The 18,990-nt window shown below is 44.5% G+C and overlaps 1 protein-coding gene across 2 annotated transcripts in view; it reads left to right on the top strand.

Moving 5' to 3' along the window:
- The first annotated feature begins 5,595 nt into the window (after positions 1 to 5,595).
- The window catches only part of AGXT2 (alanine--glyoxylate aminotransferase 2), a 30,393-nt gene continuing 16,998 nt past the window's right edge, over positions 5,596 to 18,990 (top strand). Inside the window, exons 1-7 of one of the 2 annotated variants that reach the window (XM_006090102.3) lie at positions 5,596 to 6,020; positions 9,595 to 9,680; positions 11,222 to 11,403; positions 12,983 to 13,106; positions 14,596 to 14,690; positions 16,917 to 17,010; positions 17,637 to 17,730. In XM_006090102.3, coding sequence (XP_006090164.1) covers positions 5,933 to 6,020; positions 9,595 to 9,680; positions 11,222 to 11,403; positions 12,983 to 13,106; positions 14,596 to 14,690; positions 16,917 to 17,010; positions 17,637 to 17,730 — 763 coding nt within the window. In that variant the 5' untranslated portion in view covers positions 5,596 to 5,932. Of the gene's footprint in view, positions 6,021 to 9,591; positions 9,681 to 11,221; positions 11,404 to 12,982; positions 13,107 to 14,595; positions 14,691 to 16,916; positions 17,011 to 17,636; positions 17,731 to 18,990 lie in introns of both variants that reach the window. The other variant, XM_006090101.3, reaches the window with a different exon arrangement.

Genomic DNA, 18,990 nt, shown 5'->3' with positions numbered 1-18,990 from the left:
AAACAATATGCTCTGATTGTGAAGTTCAAGGGATGAAGAACTGGAGAAGTCCAACTGTTATGAGAGGGGCCTGTGCACAAAACTATATCTACCAGACATTCTACCAAAAGAACATTGACTTGGATGTTCATACCCCTCCTTTTGAATATGAGTCTTACCCAACTAAGTTATCTGTCAGTCATTCAACCACATCCATTCTTGAGCAACACTTGATGAGCTCTGGAGGCCAGGCCCTGGGCCAGGACACCGTAAGCATTAGGGCATGCTTTCTCCCTCCTGGGGATTACAGTCCAGTGGGAAGACTTGGGCAATCCACGTGCCCCCAGGTCTCACCAGACTGACTTTTAAATAATAGTAAGTCCAGCACTCCAGATGAACCTTGTCCAAAGAGTTTGTCCTAATAAATAAACGAAAGGACTTTGACTCTGCACAATTTTTTCAAGAAAACCATGACTGCATGAAGGTGATTGCAGGGTTACAGTATCTGAGCCACATCTCCATGCAGTTATTCTCTCCTGGCACACCTGCCATCTCTGCACCTCCGTCCAGGCACCCTGCACACACCATCCCTCATAGTCAATGCACTGTGAAAGGCAATCCCTGTCCGTTAGGGTTCATCTGAATTTCTCCCCAAATTTGTCTATGTCCTTCCATTCTACCACTTTTAAATGAGTTAGGAAAGGGACAGGATCACTTTGGAAAAACTGTTGTTTGTCCTCAGTAACTCTTACAAAACTCTGCTCTGTTATTGGCAGAAGGACTGGGCAAGAGGCAAAGTTCAGTTACACTCAGGACTTAATCACTCAGGTTAAATCATTGATTAACCTGTTTAAAAATACCCCCTATAATCATTAACATGACAACAGAATTTCCATGTTTCCCCATTTTCCAATTATCTTTTCCAAGGAGAAATTCCAGCGTCCCCCGACCTGATGGAATATATTCTGTACCTTCAAAGTAATTCATTACCTGGGAAATGGAGATGGCAAGAGACAGACTTCTTGCTCCTCCTGTTTACCATCCTGTGAACTGTAGCTTTTCACCTCTGCTTCTCTGAAAAGTGGAGAAAATGACCCCTGATCTGCTTGAAGGAGAAAGAAGAAAAATATCCATAGCAGGTGGATATTTTTCAAGCCCCTTATCACTGACAGAACACGGCTGTTTAAAAGGAGTATTCTCTGTGAACCCAGGGTAAGAGACCTTGGATTGGTATTTCAAGGACTCCTAGACTGAGGGTGATGCTCTGGAGGGAATCTGAGTGTTCTTTCCACCCATCCCGGTTTTCAGATTCAATGGATACTACAGTCATTCTAAAGAGGTCAAAAGGCCCAACATCTTGGAAAACCAGTTCTGTGAAATGTTAGTTAAATTATAAATTGAGGACATCTTCTGGAGTACATTTAAAATGGACATACTCTTCAACTTAGAAAGCTCTCCTCAAGGAATTTACCCAGAGAAAAACATAATTAGCACAGTGCACCAAAGTCTATGTCCTGGGATGTTGGACAAATAAAGCTTTCCATCAATAGAGATTTATTACCTAAAATAGATGGAGTCTTCCAGCTTTATCTTCAGCACACAAGGAGATTGGAAGTTGTCACTTCCATTTTTAAACAAGAAGCTGGCAAACTGAAAACCAATGACTTTTTTTTTAATCCATCAGAGAAGTGAGGTTGCGAAGTGACTTGTCACTCTTAAAATCTAGAGATACAGGCAAATCCTGAGCGCCACAGCCAAGACTTGCTTAACCTGGAGCAAAAGCCACCTGAACCTTAACTGGCAGGAACACTTAAACAGTAATTTTGACAAATTGCTGGAGGACTGGTGTGGTCCAGTGTGAGAATGAGAAACTCCCTGGTTGCCACAGTCTTAGGAAGGCCCCAGACTTATATGGTGATGATCCCTTCACTAATCTGGCTGCCAAAGGGGAGCGTAATCATTGTGAAATGTGCTCAGAGCCTTCTTTTTAACAAAGATCTATTCTCCAAGGGAAATGACTTTGCCAGATCCCATATCAGCTATGTGAGGGACATCTCCCCAAAGCTCCCTCTAGTCTTCCTGTCTCATCTACAGGATTAGAAAAAAAGAAGAACAAATTCCATGGGTATAAGGACTTCAAGACACTAAAATGGAAAAACTAAAGCCAAAGAAGGGAGTCAAGAGTGGGATCTTTTTTCTTAGGTTAGACTCCTGGAGAAACACTTGTGAAAGTCACAGTCCAGAGACAGAGGCCCATGAAAAGACTGAGATCACCCATTAGACTTTAGGGCACCTGTACAATAAAATGGACTCTCTTTAAGGAGAAGTTTTAGGAAGCCCTAAGACACGGAGGACACAAAAACAAGGACACTCAAGGAATTTAAGTCCTCTGGCATCTGCAGCTCCAGCAAACACTAAACACATCCAGCTCCCAACCAGAAGAATATAAAACATTACACTACAGCTACTGACCTCAGCTTTTCCAATGCATCGTGTCCAGCTTTCATCAGAAGGATGAGACGTTAACCAAAGTGATAGGAAAAAGAAACACAATCTGAAAAGACAAAGTAAGCATCTGAGACAAACTCAGATCTGACCCAGGTATTGGAATCCTGACCATTTAAAATAACTATAATTAATGTCATGGACTCTAATGAGAAAAGCAGACATTATATCATACCAAATGAGTAATGTAAGCAGAGAGGTGGAAACTCTAAGAAAGGATCCAAAGAAACTGCTAGAAATCAAAAACACTATAGCAGCAATGAAGAATGTCTGTGATGGGCACATTAGAAAAAAATGAGTAGGAAAGAAACAGAACAGAACCCTCATGAACTGTGGAACAATTTCAAAAGATATACATGTAAATGGTAATACCAGAAAGGAGAAGAAAAACAGAGAATAGGTGAAGTACTAATGGCCAAGAATTTTTCAAAATTAAATACATAATGGAAATACACATCTATCGACAAGTGAGTCTAAAAATCAAGTGAATAAATAATCTGATGAACAGTATGAACTGGTGATTATAATAGAATCAGGGACATAGAAAGGGAATGGACTGACTATTCTTGGGGGGGAAAGGGTGTGGGGGGTGTGGGAAGAGATTGGACAATAATCGTGCACCTATGGATGAGGACACTGGGTGGGGAGTGAGGGCGGAGGGTGGGGTGGGAACTGGGTGGAGGGGAGTTATGGTGGGAAAAAAGAGGAACCAATGTAATAATCTGAACAATAAAGATTTAATTAATTAAAAAAATACATAATGGAATATTATGGAAAATAATTAAGAAAGGTGACTCAGGTTTCTATTTTTGCATGAAAAGCTATAGTTTTGCACAAAAAGCTACATTATTGACTATAGGCAGTTTATAAAATGGTATGTATATACACAAGTATACACATATAAAATGATTTCTGAAAGAGTCTTTACTAAAACATAATGGTCAGATTTATTGTGATTTCATTTTCACTTATTTTGTAATTGATTTTTAGAGATAGAGGAAGGAAGAGAGAGAGAAATATCAATGTGAGAGAGAAATATCAATTGGTTGCCTCCTCTATGCACCCCAACCGGGGATCTAACCTGTAACCTACATATGTGCCTTGACTGAGAATTGAACCCACGACCTTCTGGTGTACGGGATGATGCTCCAACCAACCAAGCCACCTGGCCAGGACAGGTTTTGCTTTTTTAAAATTGAGGTCCACCAAAGGATGTGGCGCTCATTCTTTAGCTCATTTTTCTTTTTAAAACGGTGATTATGTTGAAAAGGTCTGGGCAGAAATACTAAGCATTGGTTGTTTGGGTTAGTTGGTTTGACCTTGGAAATCTATTTAGAGGCATCATGGGAAAATTAGGGAAGGAAACTTAATGGGGCACCGATACTGAATGCACAGGTGGGGGCCCTGAAATACCTGTGTCTTACACCTTCACTTTTCCATGTGGTTGCACACAAGTATGTGTGGTGGCTGACAAGGCCCAGCAGAGTGCAAATGGTGGGAGGGGTGCCCGTTGCTCCTGATGTGGGCCATTGGGGTGTTCCTAGGAGGAAGGCTTCAGGATGCGGGGCCTGGTGGCCGATGGCACCATGGGGGCCGTGGGGAGCCTGGACAAGCAGAACAGCAGTCGTTCTGGTTTGAAATGGGTGGGCGTGTCCTCAGGAAGAGTTAGATTCCATTAAGGAAGTTGATGTGTCTGAAATTGTTGTGATGAGACGTCTTACTGTCTTGTTGACCTTGGTTTACTCTAGTTTGGTTGTATAGGTGGCTTTCTTAGTGGCCTGAGAGGGACTAGTTTTCGGTCACCCTTTCTCCATGGGGTTTGGTTCCTAACACATGCATTTGAGCATACTCTTATTATCGGAGAAATTGGGGTGACCCCTTTCCCACTGGGTGTTGGGGGTGGGGTCCTTATGACATCTCAAAAACAAGAATTTTCTGAGACTTGCACGGGAGGGTGAGTGATTTTTATTTGCATGGAATTACATCCCTGATTTTCCAAAGTCCCATTCCAGTCATAGAAGAAGTGTAGCTGGGGTTTCAGTAAAGCTAAAAGCAACGCCAGTGTCCACTGCTTCCGCTCCATGTTGCAGCCAGGTCCAGTTCAGCATGAGGCTGGTTGCAATCCATTAGTCCGTTGAGTGTGGGGTCCGCATGGCCCTGGGAGTGTCAAGCTCTGGCTTCCTGGTGAAGCTGTCCAAATGACATGCCTATAATACTTGGCCTTCCCTTTCTTCCTTTCCTGTTATTAATAACTAGGTTGATTACAATGATACCACTCTCACCGTTTAATAATGCCTTCTACAAGGGCAAGGCCGGTCCCCTCCCTTTACAAGTCTGTCTGCCCTGGACGATTATTCTTGGGTGAAGCTCTGTGGTTCAGATACATCACCCCAAACGGAACCCAATTTCTTTAAACCAGTCAGGAACTTCCATGAACTTGTAATGTTTATTTTAAAATATTTACCACTGTTATTTCACATCGAACTCTAGAAGTTTCACTGTCGATGTGTTTAACTTCTCCAGAAAAACTCATGAACATTTTCCTTTCGGGAATTACATCTAAATCCTGGGAACTATTAAAAGGAAGACCTGGTTTATTTCAATGTCGAGTTTTACATTTTTTTTTCTTAAACAGCCAAAACCCATCTTTCAACTTCTTAAGTTGAGGACATTGTCAGGCACAAGGAGATAAAAATATATAAGCTTACCTAATGTGTTTTTCACCAGTGCTTACCACATTACTAAAATGAAGCAATTTGAAAAAATGCATTTACCACAAACAATACACATTTTACAAGAATACATACCAACAAAAAGATATATATTAAACACATCAAATACCTGCCTATGGAGATTGGGGAAGGGGGAGGCAAGAGTGACAAATGGGAATTTAAGAAATTAAAATGTAATAAAAATAAATCACCCTAACGTCTCAGCTCTCGGCTTCTTGCCTCATACAGACACCTACAGGGATGCCCTACTGTCCCCTGCCCCATTAATCCCTGTCCTCTTTCTCTACAGCCCCACCATACCAATACCTATTTCCTTACCCAATCACTTCATGCATATTCTCCTTAACTCTCTCTCTCTTATTCACACCCCTTGTTCTCAGTCTCTGACCCTAACCCCACACCCATTACCACCCTCCCAAGCGAGAAGCACACCCCATCAGACCGTGACAAAACACAAAACTAAGAAAACTAGTCCAGAACTCCTTCCCTTTGCCTGCCTGCCTTCTCTCTCTCCCCTCTCCCTCCTTTCTTTCCCCCACTCCCTTTATCCCTCTCTGTCCCTAAGGCACTGCTGCTGGGCTGGTCAGCAGCCACTCCAGGACGCCTCTCCCAAGCTCCTCCCCTGCCCTCCTGATCTCAAAGTCCAGCCGGTGGGTGAGCAGGTGAAACCCTTCCTCCGACCAGCTCCGTGGGAATTGGCTTCCTGGGCAGGAGAGATGACTCCAGCCTGGAGACATTTGCCAAGAACTTTGCGCCTGGAGACTTCCTCACCCAGGACCCCCAAGACATGCCCTTCCCTGAGCCGTGAGTGGAACCCAGGGGGATGTGGGGCAGCAGAGGGTCAGGGCGAGGGCAGGACAGAGCTCTGGAGCCTGTGCCTGAGATTCTGAAACGTTAGACCTGGATGGGATCTTAGAGACGGGGCATCAACACGGCGGTTCTCGCCCTGTTGGGTCCAAAGCCCCCTCCCTTGTCCAGTATTTTCCAATGAAATTGATGGATAGCAAAACCTGGCTATACATACTTTCAAAATAAAAACATGACGCCGTAGCTGTAATGTAAAAAGGAAAGGAATGCAACATACAGTATTAACTGCAATATATAGATGCTCAAAGACAACCCCTTTAAAAGACATAGGGCATCCTCACAACTTTCCACCATCCCCTTGATTACCAACACAGAGACTGAGACTCAGAAAAGTGCTGTCATTAGCCCAGGGACACCCCAAAATCTAGGACTCGACCCTGAATCCCCCTCTCCTGCTCAGACTCTTCTCTTTCCAGCAGGAACAGAAAATGGGAGGGGACTTGGGGTAGGCAGCCATGTGGCTTCATGTGTTTTGTCCTATGTGCCTGTGATTTTCACATCTCTTGCTCCACTAGAACACCACCACACCCCCAACAATCTCCCACATGCAAACATGAGCATCAGTAGCTATCAGCACGTTTATGTGCCATAGTGGGACCCTGGGCCTCGCAAGCTCTAATCAGGCATAGGAAACCCTTTTCCATTCCCTATTATGATCAATTTTATCTTCATTTTCTCCTCATCTTTCCTGGTTCTCTATGCTTTCTTCCTCCCCTATCTGCTTCTCATTCCACCCCAAAAACTTAATACGCCTGACGTTTTATATTATTATCTCCTTTCATCTTCAACCAGACTTGTAGGTGAGTACCAGTATCCAATTTCACTGATGAGGAGACAGAAGGATAAAGAGTGATTAAGAAATTTCGTCGAAGGCAGAAACATAGAAGTGACAACATGGGACTCAGAGCCAGCTCTGTCTGAAAGTCCCTCTAACTCCAAAGTCAGAGTGATCCCACCGGGCCCTTCTCACCCACCCTTCTTCCCATCCTGTTTGGATTTCTCTTTTCCCTTAGTCATCGGTCTTTTGCCAAAACATCAATTAACCCCAAAATTTTCTAAGAAAGAGTTAGAATGTTAAAACCCAGAGTTTTATGCTTGATAAGGAGGACACGCTGCTGAAAATACCAGTTGTTGACAAAGCAAGAGGAAATGTCCTCTCTGTGGCCCCCTCTTCTTCCCTCCCCTGGCCCCTGCTGGTTGCAGAGCTGGGCTGATGGTGGCAGCAGGTGTCTTAGAAATGGCAGGTGAGGCTTGTTGCCTGGAGGTCCTGATCAGCTCATTGGAACTCCTTAACGGAGCTCCGCTACAGAGAAGGCACCTTGCAAACCCACACCAGGTGGACATGACTATCAGACTTTTTACCTGGCCTTTTACAATCCTTCAGAGATTGGCCCTGGCCAGGGGGCTCAGTTGGTTAGAGTGTTGTCCCAATATGCCAAGGTTTCAGGTTTGATGCCCGGTCAAGACATATACAAGAATAAACCGAATAAACCAATGCATGCATAAGTAGAACAACAAGTCTCCCTCTCTCTCTCTCTCTCTCTCTCTCTCTCTCTCTCTCTCTCTCTCCCCTCTCTCTCTGTTCCTTCCTCGCTCTCTAAAATTTAAAAAATCACTAAATGAAATCATTTGAAGTTTGATTTCCACTTTCTTACCTACTGTATCTAGATGTATTCCTGCTTGTGTTAGTTCATCCAACACACTCATTGAACACACTCTTCTTAAGAACTTTCTGTGTGCAAAATACATACCCACTTGATGTATCTAGACTTGAGATGTTATCTAGACTTATTTCACTTATTGACTAATCATTTTTCCTACTTTCTTGCTATCTGTCTTCCTTCCTTTTTTCCTTCTTTCCTTCCTTTCTAAGAACAGGATTTTATATATTGCATTTGGAGCCCTCATCCCACCATTGTATTCCTATCAGTTGGGTGAATGAATGAATGAATGAATCTGCTTTGACTGTTGAAAACTCAGGCTTTCCTTTATCAAATCTTTCTTTCCAATTCTCTTTCCCTCTCAGCCTACTTTCATAATTCCTATAACCGTGAAGTCAAGAGTGCTTAGATCCTTCTCAATGGGCAACTCTAACTTTGCAGGTAGGAAAATGAGACTGAAGGAGTGAAGGGAATTTGAATTCTTAGAAACACTCAGAATTTTTCTTTCATCTCAGAAAAGTAACTAATGTAGAGAGAGACACAATGAAAAGCTTTTTGAAAGGTGAAATTCTCAGAAAACCTTAAAGAGTTGGTTTTGAGGGGCTATTTTTATGTATGAATAGCCAAAAGCCACTTGCTTTTAAAGTAAGAGCAAATTAATGACATGTGTGATTCTTTAGAGCAGAAAAGTGAATGAGAGCTCTTTGAAAGAAAACACATTCAGTGCTGTTACACTTCCTCTTCCTTTAAAAACACAGTTGTTCATTGTGTTTCTCAGGACTGTGACTTCATAGCCACACAAAATACCAACACTTCATGTGTGGATTCAAACCTTCGGGCTGAACAAGAGACCTCATTGCCTCAGCATTCCCCAATTATCTTGATACTGACCTTGAATCTTCAAAATTAGCAGCATTCTTTTCCAAGAGTATTCATAAAGTCTCTAGATGTCTCTTGCAACTCTGGTCTTCTCTGGTCCATTATTCCATCAAAATCTGTGCTGGAGGGGAGGGTCAAGGGGGCCAATGAGTGAGGGGAAACGTACAGGGCTGGGGGTCAGCGACGTGGAGTTTCATTCTTGTGCTGCCGCTAACTAGCTTGGTGACCTTCAACAAATTAATTCGCCGTTTTAGGCTGATTTAATCATCTATGAAATGAGCATTTTAACCAAAAGATAAAATTGAAGGTCCCTTTTAGCTCCAAATATTTCACAATTCCTCTGGCTCAGCTTATCTTTGCTTTTTTTCATGGTCTTGTGTAGCCATGGTCTTTGTGTTGTGTTTTGGAGAAAGGTTTTGTCTTTCTGATCTATTTGCACATTGTATTTATTAATATAGTACATTGCCCAGCATCTCTGTCTTTATTCCCTATAAGAAAAGTCAATAACCATGCATTCCTTGATTATTGACACTGGGGTGGGTCCTGGGATTCAGGCACTGGCCAACCCAACACTTAGAAAGTACCTCTATTAACAGAGGGGACATATTCCAGCAGCACACAGCACTGCAAGAAGTTTGGTCAACTGAAAAGAGAAATGTAGTTGACATGGGGGTAGGGGAGGAGCTTTCCAAGCTTGTGACGACCCTGATGGGAGAAACCATGACTTCCCCCAATATCTCCCACACTTTTTCTGACTACATTTGAGAGAAACTATCTTTTTTTCTCCAGAAAATTCATTCTTGAGATACCTCAGTTTTTAAATCCCACCTAAAGATTGATTTAAATGATTTTTTAAACTAAGAAATAAAATACCCTAAGGACCTTGGTTCAGGTAACCAACTATAGGTGATTTATACAAATGGGCCTGTGTGATGGTTAGTTGAGGATCCTAACTCATTTCACTTTAGTAGGTGCTTTCTGGAGATCTGTAACCAAGCTCGGTCTTCATACGAAACCCAGAATGCCTCCATGTGACTTCACGCCTGAGAGGTACCAGGTAAGAGCTCGAGCTTTAGGGAAACCCAAAAGAGGTGGTTCTTCTCGAAAAGGCTAAGTTAACTGTTTCCTCAAGAAGGACCCGCAGCCCGGCCGGTGTGGCTCAGTGGTTGAGCATGGACCCATGAACCAGGAGGTTGCCAGTTTGATTCCCGGTCAGGGCACATGCCCAGGTTGTGGGCTCGATCCCCAGTGTGAGGCGTGCAGGAGGCAGCCGATCAATGATCCTCTGTCATCATTGATGTTCCTGTCTCTCTCTCCCTCTCCCTTCTTCTCTGAAACCAATAAAAATATTTATTTTTTTTAAAAAAAGAAGGACCCACAATTGGCCCTGCCTTCTGAGCATCCCACCCAGATAGTCTCTCCTTTAAGTCACTGGGAGCATCTGAACCCCCTGGCTCTTTTCAATGCCATGGTATGAATGGCTGCGCATGTTTGTGAGAGAGAGACAGAGCAGAGGCAGAGGTGGGAGGCAGAGAGAGACAGAGAGTGCATCCATGACGATATATCACAGGGACATAGATATAAATACGCACATAAGACATATATCACAAAATGGTTTGGCACACATTAACTTTAAACAATGTTGTTCTGACTTTGATTGTCTCATATGGCAATGCATGATCTGGCCTTCCTGAGTTCTCCACCAAAAAATATAAAGTTATTTTGCTCCCAAGCTAATCTCTCTCTCTCTCTCTCTCTCTCTCTCTCTCTCTCTCTCCCTCCCCTTTTTCTTTTCTTCTCTCCTTTCCTCTCCCCTCCCCTTCTCTCTCTCTTTCCCCAAACTTTTTATTCTACGTAATATTCATAGGTTAGAAATTACATAAATAATTGACAGTCATAGCCAAAACCAGTTTGGCTCAGTGGATAGAGCGTCTGCCTGCAGACTGAAAGGCCCCAGGTTCGATTCCGGTCAAGGGCATGTACCTGGGTTGCGGGCACATCCCCAGTGGGAGATGTGCAGGAGGCAGCTGATTGATGTTTCTCTCCCATCGATGTTTCTAACTATCTATCTCTCTCCCTTCCTCTCTGTAAAAAATCAATAAAATATATTTTAAAAAAAAATAATTGACAATCAGGAGAGACCCACAAAGAAGAGAGGCAGAGGAGATAGGTGTGGTAATTATGAGCATAAACATCACCAGCACTTCATGTTTTTATTTTTTAAAAATATGGAAAATTTAAAAAAATTAAACCCTACTTATTGCTTCAGATATTCACTTTCAAAGTCTTCTTTTTCCCCCGCAGCTAAAATCAACTCAAAGCCACGACTTTCCACTGAGAGGTAGAAATGCCCTGTCCCCTTCTTCACGTCTGATCTAAAAGGGGTCGAAGGCCACCTTCCTACTCCCCTACCTGCGAGGAAGGGTCCTGATGTCCTGCGAGGAGGGTGTGGGCAGCCTCCCGCTGGGGAGCATGGGGGGGGGGGCAGCCTTGCGGGGTCAGGAGAGAGGCGAGGCCCTGCTGCGCTGGCCGCTGTGGGAAGAGCTGCGGGGAGAAGGAGAAGGAAGACTTTGCATACTGAGCGCTGTCTGTCCACAGTCCATGCCCTACAGCCGCGTCCTGGAGGTCTACAGGGAGCACCTCTCCCCGGAGCTGGTGTACTTCCCGGACCCTCTGCTGCTCCACCAGGGCCACATGCAGTGGCTCTTCGACCACGAGGGAAACAGATACCTGGACTTCTTCTCTGGGATCGTCACCGTCAGTGTCGGCCACTGCCACCCGTGAGTAGCCTTAGAATTCTGGGTTTCCACTCCAGGAGAGTGTATGGGGAACAGGCGAATGGCCACCTTAGTGATTCGGGGCCCTGATGAAAACTTCTCTCTCCTGAGGCCCATCCCAGTTTGTGGCTGACACGCTCCCTGCTGTTTCCTGGGCAACAGAAAAATCTTAACACTGCCCCTTTCCCTTGGCAAGGCAAGTTTTAGTCATCCTCAGGGCCCGTGCAGTGGGGTGGGCACCGTGTGATCTGACTGCTGTGCGTGTGTGGCTGGGGGAGGGAGGCTCCTCACTAGTAACTGCTGCCCAAGAGAAGACATGCACTTGGAGAGGCAGAGGAAGAGAAAGGGAGGCAGTTCTCACAGCACACGTGTGTGGGGGGGGGCGGGGGGGGCGGAGATGAGAGAGCAGTGCCAGCCTAAGGCTCTTCATCAGCTACTCTGAGCCATGGACGAGGAAAGGAAGGACGACAGGAGAAGGGTGTAACCTGGCTGGAATTTACATTAGGAACATATGGGCCCATTAATCATGAGGTTCTCTGCTGCCTTAGTCATCAGCCCCACTAACACCATCTCCTAGGAGTCTCCTCCTCCCACACCTAGAAGGCCACCGTACCCTCCCAGCTGGACTGCCAGTACCAGTCTCCACCCTCCCCCACCACTCCATTCTACCTGCACGTGGCTCTCAGATGCATTTTGCTAAACAATGCTTTGGCCAAGGGTCTCTTCTGACTGAGCGTTTATTGGCACTCCACACTTTTCCAAAGGGGGTTCCATGGAACACTGACCACAGGAGAGGTTTGTTGGTAAGAGGTCCTTGGGAGAAATAAGCTCAGAAAACACTTTAAACTATATCGCCCTCCTGGGGAGAAGTTGTGCACATGACTGTTAAAGGTACTGAAAAGTCCTGCAGTCAAGAAATCTGTTTGATCTTGCGTTTCTCAAAACTGTTTAACTATTAACTGATCTTTGGGGTGGGACAGTTCTTAATAACAGATTGGTGTATAACAAACTTCAGCCCTGGCTGTTCTTTAAATCAAGATCAAACAACTGCATCTGGCTTTTCCAGGCATTCCAAGCCAAATCCTACCTGTCTATCTACCCTTAGTTCCTACTGTCCATCAACATCACCCTCCTTTCACAGAATGTGGTTTCATAGTTACAAAATATTCAACTTTCACCACTACTAAGACCCAGATATCAGAATCTTCACTGAAGGAAAAGAATATTGATCTTGTATGCATGTGCTGGACGGATCTGTAGTTCTTTAAAAAAAATAAAATGGGAAGACACCCAGGCTGGCCTCTAGTGTCTCTAGCTTCCAAACTATTGAAAGTGTAATTACTAAGAACACCTCGTTGGAAGAGACTCTAAGTCCAAACTCCCTCCTACACTAAGAATTCCTTTTTTAAAAGATAACCATTTAGTCTCCTTCATTACCTTTGGAGGCAACGTTGCCAGACACCGTGGTGGTCAGCGTTCTTTCTCACGTGTGGGTGAAATCCTTGCGTTCAGTGGCCAGTGTGTGTGCGGCGAGGGGCGTGCCCGCCTGCAGCGTGGGTAACTCTGCTCCCGGCTTATCCAGGAAGGTGAACGCAGCGGCACAGAAGCAGCTGGGCCGCCTGTGGCACACCAGCGCCCTCTTCTTCCACCCACCCATCCATGAATACGCAGAGAAGCTTTCGGCGCTTCTCCCAGACCCTCTAAAGGTAGGATGCCCCCAACTCCAAGGGATGGAGCTTCGGATCCCAGAGGAGCGGCCCGAGGAGGCAGGGATATGGGCAGGGAATTGGGTGTGTGCATTGAACAACTGAATAGTGAGCTAGTAGCTGTATCTGGAAGTAATCAAGACGAAAGGAGTTTGCCCTAACCGGTTTGGCTCAGTGGATAGAGCATCGGCCTGCGGACTGAAGGGTCCCAGGTTCGATTCCGGTCAAGGGCATGTACCTTGGTTGCAGGCACATCCCCAGTAGGGGGTGTGCAGGAGGCAGCTGATGTTTCTAACTGTCTATCCCTCTCCCTTCCTCTCTGTAAAAAAATCAATAAAATATATTTAAAAAAAGAAGAAGAAAGGAGTTTACAAATCGCTGGTGAAACCAGCCAGTGTTCACTTCCTCGGCTCCAGGCCCCTGGTTCCTACCCTCATCCCTTAGCAGGAGCCCCTCCCCCTCCCCCACTCTCTCCTTTATGTTCCCCAAGAGGTTTTCATCTTTTTGATTTATAGCCTCTCTGCAAAGTCATTTGCATTTTTTTCTTTTACAAAGAGGGGAGCCATTTTTAAATAAAAAATATACCATTCAGTTCATTTAGTCTAAGAGGCACTTAGATGTTTTTACTAAATGAGATTCTTCTATATCTGAAATGATTGGATTTTTTAACTGAATTGAGATGTTCAAATGTTGACCAAGATTTGCAATTAGGGATTCAATGAGTTAATACATATGTAGTACCTAGGACAGCACCTGTGTTAACTATTATTATTTTACTCTAGTCTCCGGATACTCTATTGACTATAGTATCTGGAAGACATGAAAGTTGGAATAATTGTAACCAAAGTTCAGCCCAGTCATGTTTACGAAAGAGCAGAAGTCAGGAAGTCAGCAAGGGCACAGCGCATGCCTACATGCTCCCGGTCCCCAAGCCAGGAGGACTCATACCCTTCTGTTCGCCCCTTTTGTTTGGCCGAGATGAACTGCATTGTTGTTTGTTTGCTTGTTTTTTCACCATTCACACACAGCTCAGGCTGGGATGCCCTTCGGGCTGCAGGATCAGGGAGCCTCCTAGTCCCAAGCCCTCAGATCAGGTTAGGGTTAGGGTTAGGGTTATGGTTTGGGTTCGGGTTAGTTAGGTTCAGAAATCAAGAGACCTGGTGCTTGGATCCACTCAGCCACTAACCACTGTGTATAACTCAGCACATCTCCCCACCTTAGCATTTTGCAGAGCGTCAAACAAAGTCAATGAAAGTCCAAAATGTTTCACACTGGGACAATCCCTGAGCCATTTTTGCATCTCTAGCTCTTAGCAGCTGCTCACTGAAAAGCTGTAGAATTACTACAGTAGTCAAATGACAGAACTGCTAGTCTGAAGGAAATGCTCCTTAATAATCTGGGCTGGGACACAGTCTTCAGCAATTTTGAATTAATGGATAATAAGAAAATAAACTGAAGTATGAGGCCACATGTCTTTCTTTCCCTCCAGGTCATTTTCTTGATGAACAGTGGCTCAGAAGCCAACGACCTAGCCATGCTGATGGCCAGAGCACACTCAAAGAACACAGACATAATTTCACTCAGGTAACCACACCTCGGAATAGCCGACTTGAACGGCATTGACTTACCCCAACACGAAATGTCTAGCTGTAAAACACAGCACGGAGGGGTATGTTTCCAATGTTAGGTTTTAAGGCAAGATCCGTCAAATGAATTTTATGACTGGATGACCCCATCCAAATTGGCCTGATCCAAAGTAGGGGTCCCTGACTGCGTAACAAACAGCGTGAAGTCTAGTAATGTCATAGATCTCCTATGGAAGTGAAGGTCACGTCACAGCTCTTTTTACTTTGAAGATGTACTTTGATGATGACATATGCCAAGTGGAGAATTACTGGTCTCCACTCATAGAAACTCATGACTCTGCCATAGGACCTGGGCCCACTTCATCTCTGCTTATGATAATGAGCCAGTCGGGCATTCGTAGTGCCAGCTGCACCAGGTTTCCATGTTTTCTTCTTTTTCAGTTCATACTTCTGTTCCCTTGGGTGACTTTTGAGAATTGGTCATTTAATAGATTAATTATTAACCCTTGATGGCTAAATTATTAGCGTTAGAAATAATAGAACACTAAGAATTTTGCTTACAGTTGCCTCCCTCAGGTAATTTTATATAGCACATTTAAACACTATTACAGTAAGGTTTATGCAAAAGACAGGAGTGAGTTATAGTAAAAATTGATGGAATGAAGAAATAGTCCCATTCTTTCCGCCATATTATGTGTGGCCATAATTTCTGTCTAGATTTGAAAGAAGATTTCATTTCAGCACAATTTTACTACCAAAGCACACCCCACACCCAATAGTACAGATTCCATATAAAAAGCACATATAGGCATGAGCAAACGTTTGCTATTAAAGAAATATGACTGTAAAGAGTTGTGATGGATATTTTACCTAAAGAAACATTCCAGAAGATGTATGTCCAGGCAAGTATTAACCTATTCAAAGCAGTCACGGTGCCACGAGGGTTCATCACATGTCTGTGTCTCCTCTTTCAAGATAGATGACCATCTATTTGCATAGGATTGGTCTTCATTCAGTCCTAAATCTGCATTTTGCATGATTTTGATTTGGGAAATTGCCCAAATTCATTTGAAGCCAAATTGATGATTAGGATGATTTATACTGAATAGGATTGTTTCAGGTTCAAGAAGAAGCAAAACCTATGTTTCTTCTATGGCAAATCAGGTAGCTTTTAAGGCACTTTTTAAAAAAGAGTCCCCAACGGTGTTGAGCAACAGCTGCATCACAGGAAGGAACATTTGGCTTCTCAAGGTGACTATTTCAAAGACAAATACTCATTGAATATACAGGGTGAGGCAAAAGTAGGTTTACAGTTGTAGTATGCGAAACATAATTTATTCTTATACTGGAGGCCCAGTGCCACCGATGGGGTCCCTCGGCCTGGCCTATGCCCTCTCACAATCCAGGACCCCTCGGGGGATGTCAGACTGCTGGTTTCAACCTGGTCCCCACAGGCCAGGCTGATGGACCCCACCGGTGCATGAATCTATGCACCAGGCCTCTGGTATGCATATAAGATCTTTGGTTAATCTCTTCCCACCCTTCCCCTCCCCCTTTCCCTCTGAGATTCATCAGTCTGTTCCATGTTTCCATGCCTGCGCATTGAGCGTCTGCCCCCTGGTGGTCAGTGTGCGTCATAGCTACCGGTTGAATGGTCGAACAGTCACTTAGGCTTTTATATATATAAACTAGAACCTGATGCATGAAATTTGTGCAAGGGGCTCAGCCCTCGCAGCCCCAGCGCCTCGGCTTCATCCGAAATGTCGTCTGGATGGTCCTTCAGCTGTTTGGTCTAATTAGCATATTAGCTCTTTATTATATAGGATAGATTATTTATTAATTATTGTATTATTTCCATACGAACAACTGTAAACCTACTTTTGCTCCACCTGGTATAATTTTTGTCTTGTTGCTGGAAGAGGAGTCTCACTACTTTAGAGTAACAGTAAGTCAGGTGGTAAGGTCAGAGTTCTTGGCTATATGGTCTCCAAAATCTCTCCTACAATTTCAAATCTATGACATCAGCAGGAAAGATACATAAGTTAATTAGCCTGACATAGGCTTAGAAGATTTCTTAGAAACTACTGGAGTTGCATGAAATGGTGTTCCATTGCATCTCCACGGCCTTCCGGGTTTTTCTCCGTTGTCCTACTCCGTGCTTCACAGGCCAGAGATCAAAGAATAATGAACTGAACTCTGTCCTCCAACTGTGTTTTCTCTGCAGAGGAGCCTACCACGGATGCAGTCCTTACACAATTGGCTTGTCAAACGTAGGGCAATTCAAGATGACACTCCCCAGCGGGGTGGGCTGCCAATCAGTGAGTTTTGAGATTTTTTGTCTTATTTCTCTAAAGGCTGCTGGGTAAGTGGAACAATTGACGTTTAAAATAACTTCAGATTTTCCGGGTATTAGCCTTAGAAACGAATATAAAGCCCATCATCCACCAGGGGCTCAGTTTGACTTAATTGTCTAAAGACCACTGGGGGGAAGTGTTCCTTAGAAAGACCTTCCAAGTCTGAGTAATAGGATTTTTAAAACTAGTTTTACTCTTAAATAAAATCAAGTAAATTTCAATAAATGCATTGACATTAGATCTCAAACCTTTAAATGCATAAACTGTCTATAAAATCACCCCTGTCCTCACCTCTTCAGCATCAGACACCTACTTATTCTTATTCTTCCGGATGCCCTCACCCACCAGACCCTTGAGCGAGCTGTTTCCAGGCTGACGTTGAAACCAGTTTCCTTTGTAGAGGCCCACACACCTTTTCCTATGAAAAAAATGATCCCTGCAGAGCAGAAAAATTAGGTTTTCACCCTAAGTGGGAGAGGAACCTCGATATCAAATTAAGAAACCCTCTTGCCTTGATTGGTACCATGTGCTCCCCCAGTTGGCTGTCTTCTGCTCATGTTTTGCCACACTTCTCCTTTTGTCCTTTGCAGACAATGTGCCCAGATGTTTTCCGTGGTCCTTGGGGAGGAAGCCACTGTCGAGATTCTCCGGTGCAAACGATTAGGAAATGCAGCTGTGCACCAGGTCCCACGGGGCGGGGAGGGAGGGGCCTGGTGGAAGTCACTTGGAGAAAGGCTGATGCAATTCCGGGGGAAAGTGGGGAAGGAAACGAAACTAGAAAGCAAGCCCTCATTGAATCCCTTCTCATGCCCACTGCCACTGTCCTACCTGGCTGTTAGGGAAAGCACCTCCTGCTCCCACAGCCACGCTACACGCAGACTGTCACCCGGTAGTTACTTAAAGGAGCTCTGTGAACTCTGTTGGCAATAGCTCTGCTATTGATCTTAAAAGAAAACACGGTTGGTGAATCATTTACCCATTTCTGAGGGAGGGAGGGGAGAGGAAAAAGAATACTTTTAGAAATCTCAAACCTCCAGTCAAGAAGCTCCCCAGGGACTCAGAATGCCAGCCAAAACGAGAGCATCTGTCAACACGTAGGGCCATTCCTGAAAGCTGCTGACATCTCTCGCCAATGTTGTGAAGGCATTCTCACAGGGAAAGCTTCTATTTAGCAAACGCATTGTTTTTGCATGCTTTACACGAGGGAGGAGGCATGGGCTGGCTTCTGTTCTTTGCTAATCACCAAGTCCCACCTCAGATCTGTCGCCATAGTTCAGAACCGTCCCAGTAGCTGCTCCTCAGGAGTGCCGAAGGGAAGCACTAGATGTTCCGGCTGAATGAGCTTGAATAGAATAGTGAGCGTCACTGTGCTGAGAGGGAGAGTGCAAATGGAAGTCTTCAAAAGCAGCTTTGAAAGGAAGAACAGTCGCAAGCATCTTAAAATGCAGATGGGATAAGGCAGATGGAGGTAGAAAGATGAAAGAATGAGCATTGGATCAAGATGTCAGGGGCACAGAACTTAAAACCATAAGGAATTGTCCAGCTGTCATTCAAACCCTGTACAGATGAAGAAACCAAAGTCCACACCTAGGAAGCAGCACAGCTAGGACTTGAACCCAAGTCCCTGACTCCAAAGCCAGTGCTCCCAACCTCTGAGCACCCTGGTTCACACTCATATCCCAGCAGGATAAACCTAGGCTTTGAAATAATGCCTGTTCCGCTGGCCGGGACCGAAGAGACACGTGAAGTCAGGAGGCCTGGATCCCACTCCCTGCCCGACATGGTGCAGCAAAGAGAGAAAGCCCCATCTTTTGCTTACGTTTTCTCATTTGAAAGATGGAGATAAGAATACCTGCCTCCCTGACCTTTAATCCCAGGACTTCATGAGATCAAGGCAAAAGAATTTTTGTAGAGGAAGGCAGATCATAGCAAGGCCAAGTACAA

Source organism: Myotis lucifugus, unplaced genomic scaffold, assembly GCF_000147115.1.
Source record: "Myotis lucifugus unplaced genomic scaffold, Myoluc2.0 scaffold_68, whole genome shotgun sequence".
Lineage (NCBI taxonomy): Eukaryota > Metazoa > Chordata > Mammalia > Chiroptera > Vespertilionidae > Myotis > Myotis lucifugus.
This window is presented reverse-complemented; position numbering and strand designations above follow the sequence as displayed.